The sequence below is a fragment of the Embiotoca jacksoni genome, unplaced genomic scaffold, assembly GCF_022577435.1.
Source record: "Embiotoca jacksoni isolate LCO1_2020_lvr unplaced genomic scaffold, fEmbJac1.0.p SCAF_4, whole genome shotgun sequence".
Classification (NCBI taxonomy): Eukaryota; Metazoa; Chordata; class Actinopteri; family Embiotocidae; genus Embiotoca; species Embiotoca jacksoni.
Genome location: NW_027185392.1, coordinates 16,138,675 through 16,145,000, shown reverse-complemented (window position 1 = coordinate 16,145,000; position 6,326 = coordinate 16,138,675). Strand labels below are relative to the sequence as shown.

General features: G+C 44.8%; 1 protein-coding gene across 12 annotated transcripts in view; it reads right to left on the bottom strand.

The window, feature by feature from the left end:
• Positions 1–822: 822 nt before the first annotated feature.
• The window catches only part of fat1a (FAT atypical cadherin 1a), a 77,941-nt gene continuing 72,437 nt past the window's right edge, over positions 823–6,326 (bottom strand). For 3 of the 12 annotated variants that reach the window (XM_069166927.1, XM_069166926.1, XM_069166929.1), the window contains 4 exons: positions 5,936–6,073; positions 4,436–4,495; positions 3,961–3,996; positions 823–2,910 (listed from right to left, as the gene is read on the bottom strand). In XM_069166927.1, the coding sequence (XP_069023028.1) occupies positions 2,264–2,910; positions 3,961–3,996; positions 4,436–4,495; positions 5,936–6,073 (881 nt within the window). In that variant the 3' untranslated portion in view covers positions 823–2,263. The other 9 variants (XM_069166931.1, XM_069166932.1, XR_011179120.1 and 6 more) reach the window with 8 other exon arrangements.

Genomic DNA, 6,326 nt, shown 5'->3' with positions numbered 1-6,326 from the left:
GCAGCGACAGCAGCAGCGATGCTGCTTCCACACGGATGCTTCGCGACTAATAATCGTACGTCAGTGGGACCAAACTAGTACTCGTAATACTTGAAACTACATTTTCTGTATTTTCAGCGGAAACTGTCACGCAGGTCTCTTTCACTTGCGGAGTATTTTTACATCGTTGTGTTCTTACTTTTACTTCAGTGAAGAAACTTAAATACTTAAAAAAAAATGTTTATTATTTATTAATAAATAAATGTATTTTTATTAATACATTTTTATTAATACAAATAAATTACTATTTATTTATTTATACATGTATTTATTTAAAAAAAAATCATTTTTATTAATACATTTAAAAAAAAATATTCATACATTTTTTTTAAATTTTATTTATTAAAATTATTAATTAAATGATTTATTAAAAATAATGCGGTAGTCATCCAGAAGACGTATGACCGACGGTTCTGTTGTCCTGCTGTCTCAGCGTGCATGTTCAGCGGAAGGACTTAATTTGCTTAAAATGTTCCAAAAAAATGATTCGACAGTCAAATTTGTTGCAGACACATTTTCTGCTCCACGAGATTGAAATCAAAACCGCGGCAGTTTAAGGGGTCTAAGAGTTGGAGATACCACAGCAGTTTAAACTAAAGTAAAAAAAAAAGTTATTATCTGAATAGTTTGTATTAATATTTCACCCTTCCAAACACCGTTTAGTTTCCTTCATGTGCGCCGGCAGCGGCAGCGGCAGCACTGTCGTTACCGAAATACTACTTTATCTTGGTTCTATTCGTGAACACGATATCTGGAAATAAATACACGCAGACTTTAGGAGTATTTTTTTTTTTAGGAATAATTTATTGCCAGTAGGAAAGCGTGAGCTTGTGGCAGTATTCAATAAAAACCTTAACAAGACCATAGCATTGCTTCAGACACACACAGACACCTGAAAAAGTCACGTGTCCATGGATAACTCTGCACTATAAATATATTGGGTCCCATTTTCTTGGTGGAAAAATAAAGAGGTTCCAAAGTCAAAATGTACAAACAAACAAAACAACAACAAAAAAACAACAACACAAGAATATGCAGTCGTTCATTGAAGACCCTTTTTGAAATGAGCAAGAGACAATAAACTTTTACGAGTACACTGTGTTCAGAAAAGCCACGCTCTTCTCTTTTTTTCATGTTTATTTTCTTAGTGAATGTAAGCACAGTAAGGCTGATAATGTCACACCATTTAACTTTTTTTTTTTTTTCCCCCGAAAATAAAAGCATAGAATATCTACAAAACCTAGTAAACTTTGAAATCAAAACTGTACATTAAAATTTACATTGAAAATGATGATTTGTATAAAAACATTTTGCTTGGTTTTGTTTCTAAAAACAAAGATATTGTCATGAAATTTTCTTTTCTTTTCTTTTTTTTTTTTTTCTCTCCATGATGTTTCTCCTGTGTATACGTTGAAATGTTGATCCTTCAGACGATCCACTTTCTGTGTGTGATGACAGTTACTTAAAGCGATGGCACCGCCAACTCAGAGGGGGGCAGGAGTTGGACTGAGGAGACGCAGAGAGGCTGCAGAGTCGCTGCTGGAGCTTCTTCGGGGCTTCTCAGCCGAATGGCCTTCACAACCAGTCTCAACAACCCCCGTGGTTTTACTCTTTTCTATGTGTGTGTGTGTGTGTGTGTGTGTGTGTGTGTGTGTGTGTGTGTGTGTGTGTGTGTGTATATGTGTATATATGTGTATTTGTGTGTGTGCGTGTATATGTGTGTATGTGTATATGTGTATTTGTATGTGTGTATGTAAGTGTATATTTGTATGTGTGTGTGTGTGTGTGTATTTGTATGTGTGTTTGTGTGTGTGTTTATGTGTGTGTGTGTGTGTGTGTATGTATCTGTATATGTGTGTGTGTGTGTGTGTGTGTGTGTATGTATGTGTATATGTGTGTGTGTGTGTGTGTGTGTGTGTGTGTGTATGTATGTGTATATGTGTGTGTGTTTATGTGTGTGTGTATGTGTGTGTGTATGTATGTGTATATGTGTGTGTGTTTGTGTGTGTGTGTGTGTGTGTGTGTGTGTTTATGTGTATGTGTGTGTATGTGTGTGTTTATATGTATATGTGTGTGTGTTTATGTGTGTGTGTGTGTGTGTGTGTGTGTGTGTGTGTGTGTGTGTGTGTCCACATACTGTGCGTGTTTAGTGTGCGTGGTGTGTGTGTGGCGGGCTAACATCACGTGTATCTGTGTGTTCAGGCACTTTTGTTTGGATCCAGTGTCAGACTTCAGTGTGCTGTTGGGAGTCCAGCGCCGGGATGGCCAGCCGCTCAAAGTGGCCCTCATCACCGCTCTCGTAGTCGCTTATCATCACCTCGGACTCCTCGCAGCACGCCGACATGTCCGAGCACGAGGCCGTGGACGTGTACAGGGACACGGACATGTTGTCCAGAGCCGAGGAGTCAAAGTCCCGGCCGCAGCCCAGAGGGTAGCCGCCCCCGTAACCGCCGGTGCCCGCGGCGGAGGCCGGGGCGACGGCGGCGCCGTGGCCCTCGGCGTCGCCCCCGTCGCTCGAGTAGGAGTGCTGCGGCAGGTACCGGTTCAGGCTGTAGAGCCGGGGCAGGGCCGGGCGCTGGCGGACGCCGCCCGAGCCGGCCGCGGCCGGGTCCGAGTCCCGGCCGAGGGGCCGCAGCGTGTCGCCGTACTCCGGCAGCGGCGGCGGCGGCAGGTCGTCGTTGGCGTGGAAGTCCTCCGGCGGCGGAGGGAAGTCGCTCTCGATGTCGAAGCCGCCGGGGTAGTAGTCGGTGTCGATGGCGCTCGGGTCGCTGTACAGAGGGGCGGGTGACTCCACAACCTCATACTGAGGGAACTCCTGGATTCCAGGAAGTTGAACACTTGGCATCCAATCAGACGTGTCCCAGTGATACCCTGTTTGACGAGGACGGACCAGAGAGCGCGCGCGCACACACACACACACACACACACACACACACACACACACACACACACACACACACACACACACACACACAGGTGTTAGCGTTCCGTAGCGGAAGCTGGACGCGTGGCGCCCGCTCCGTGTTAATGTTAAAAACCCACACCATGCAACAGGGACACGGGTCACACCGGCACACTGAGGCGCAACACGCAACTGCACACCACTGTGAACGACTTCTGAACACACGGCAAACAATATTCACAAACTTAAAGACACATAGAAGTTAATATTTAAAAAAAAAAAAACATTTTCCAACTCTGTCTAAAGGTACTTGTGTGTCTTTTTTTTTTTTTTTTTTTTTTTTTTTTAATAAAAAAACAGCCAATTTTCTTGCACTGCAATCAAATCTCAGGTTTTTAAGTAAATATACATGAACTGAGAATACAAAAAAAAAAATCATTTGGATTGCAAACAAATTCTACCTTATAGTTTTGGTGACAGATTTGAGAATTTTTCTTCACAAAAGTTTTGGTTACAAATAAAAAAAAAAAAATTTTTTTTTTTTTTGGCCAATTAAGCACTTTTTGTTTTGCGACCAGTTGGGTGAAGGACGACCGTGACGTAAAGGCACGGCCGTCCTTCCCCCTTCACCCAACTGGTCGTATGTAAATAACATACGTCTGTACATGACATCGTTTTTGACACTTTAGATGTTGTGGATCCCGTGAACGATCTCCTCGCAGCAGTTACTCAAACACACAGACACACACGACCCGGTGCTTCCGGTTAGTTACCGAGCAACAGCTTTGACCGTACAACACTGAACGCCGTCGCAGCATCAGAAGCCATGCAGAGGGGAGTTTTCTGGGACGATGAAATAAACCTCACGAGGAGGTTCAACACTCCTCATTTAGATTCAGGTGGGGGGGGTTAGTGGTTAAAGGTTAAAGGATCAAGGGGGGGAACACCAAGTGAACCACACCAGGCAAGCAAAGATGAAAACAAACAACAACAACAACAACAAAAAAAAGAGAAGTCACCTCTTGGGTTCTTGAGCTCATGAGCCAAAAAAGACTCTTTACATGAGGCGAGAAAGGGGGAGAAGAGGAGAAAGAACAAGTCACAATAAGTTCGAAGAGGAAGGAATAAATCGGCTCGGGGGGGGGCATGAATGAAATGAGGACGGCGAACCACTGAAGGACAGATGATCGGGAGTGATGCGGGGTGAACGGGCACACGACAGGTCTGCCATTGTCTTAAACAGACTTCTCCGGGGTGGGAAATCAAACGGGGGGAGTTTGTTGGTCATTTTTTTTTTTTTTTTTTGTATTTGCGTATCTTATTAAATTAGCAGCTGAATTAAAAAAAAAAACACCAAAAAAAAAAAAGAAAAGAAAAAGGAAGCGTCCGGAGGAGGTCGGTCGGTCGGTCAGTGTAAGATAATGGCAGCGCCGACACGTCACATCCCAACACAGAGGACACGACGACCGGGAAGATGGAAGCCAGAAAGAGTACCTTCTCCTTCCACCGTGTCAACAGCACAGCTGACAAAGTGGATTACTGTCACTATGGAGGCTTGTGAGAGGCAGGGGGAGGAGGGGGGGGGGGGGGGGGGGAGATCTTAACATTAGAACAAATCATTTCTACAGAAAGAAAAGAAACAACAAAAAAACAAACACACGGAATGCAGAGTGGCGCGGAGACGAGCGACGCTTCCCACAAACGTCGCCGACCTTGTTGCTGCACCTTTTTTTTTTTTTTTTTTAAATGTATTTTTGATCTTTTCTACGACTACGAATGTCTGAGGGGGTTTCATGGCTGGGCACAAGACAATGGAGGAAGGCAATACAGTGGAGGTGGTGTGTGTGTGTGTGTGTGTAAGGAGGGGGAGGGTGATTGTTGGAGGAGGGTCTGGTTTTTGTTTGTGCAAGATAACAAACAACAACAACAACATACTGAGATGCGGGTGCGACTGACAGTACAGATGGAAGAATCAGCGAAATTCCCCCGAGATAGAAACACATTTCCAACCTTAAACAGAGGAAAAAATAAAGACTGTGTGTGTGTGTGTGTGTGTGTGTGTGTGTGTGTGTGTGTGTGTGTGTGTGTGTGTGTGTGTGTGTGTGTGTGTTTGGAACATGTTGAAATTGAAATTTGGAATCATTCTCAAGTTTTGAAGGTAAAGATGAAGGTTTTTGATGACTTCCGAGCAGCACATGATACGGCGGAGGGTAAATTCAAGTGTGACGCGAAGAAGGAACGGGAAGAACATAAATGACGTGCGTATACCATCGTGATGTGTTCCTCGATGTTTGCTTTAAACATCCGTTTGTAGCTATGTTTTGTAAAAACAAACAAAAATAACAACAACAAAAAAACAGACAAACAAAAAGAAAAGAGAGAAGAAAAGGCGTGCTCGTAAATCAAACTCTTGAAATGACAGAATATAACTGCTGCGTGAACAAGTCATCAAACTCCTTCTGAGGCTGAACAAAGGGAAACGTGAAGCCCGATGAACAACATTTTTTTTGTTTGTTTTTTTTGTTGTTGAAATAAATAAATAATCCCGGGAGAATTCCGCAGCGCAAAGTTGTTGTGATTGCTTCCGTCTGTACCGGTGGCGATTGAGGACTTACGGGCCGGACCCCCCTCTTATTTAAAACCGTGTTCTGGACCTGTGGACTGATTTGATCCATATGGGAGCTGAAGCCCCCGCAGCAAAAAGAAAAGAGGGAAGAAAAAGAAGAAGACGTGACCCCACAGCCACTGATCGGGCCATCCATCCTGAGCATGCAAAGAACAAAAGGGTTAGACAAAAGAAACATCCCGCGGGCCGACCGGAGAAAAGAACGAGAGCAGCGACGCGTCTCGTGGATCTATACGCGTGTGTTCAAAATACGCAGCATCATCGTTTGGTTTTTTTTTTCTCTCAAATGCCAGAAGAGGAGGAAGAGGAGGAGGAAGAGGAGGAGGAGGAGGAGGAGGGAGGCGCGTCGGGACGCGGCGGCGGCGTACCGTTATCATCGCAGGACTCGGACTGGAAGGAGCTGAGGGAGTGGACCTCGGACATGCTGCCTCTGGTGTTGTACGGGTGGCAGGCGCTGTCCTCCACGGGCTTCTTGGTCAGGCACGGGTCCAGGTCCACCACTTTGGCTGCGGGAGAGCACAGAAGGACGTCGGTGCGAAGCCCGGGTGGCGCGAGGCGACGAAAGCCGAGTCGCGCCGACTCCAGCGCCTTTTAAAACTCGAAAAGCGGTTGCGTTGCCCCGCGCCGGAATGCTGAGGTTTTATATTAAGCGTCGAAAATAGTTGGGAGCATTACAAATACGCGCCAAATGAAATATAAAGTGAGCCTGCGGTACAATGTGCTCCGCTGTTGTGCATGAGAGGCATCAAGACATTCTTT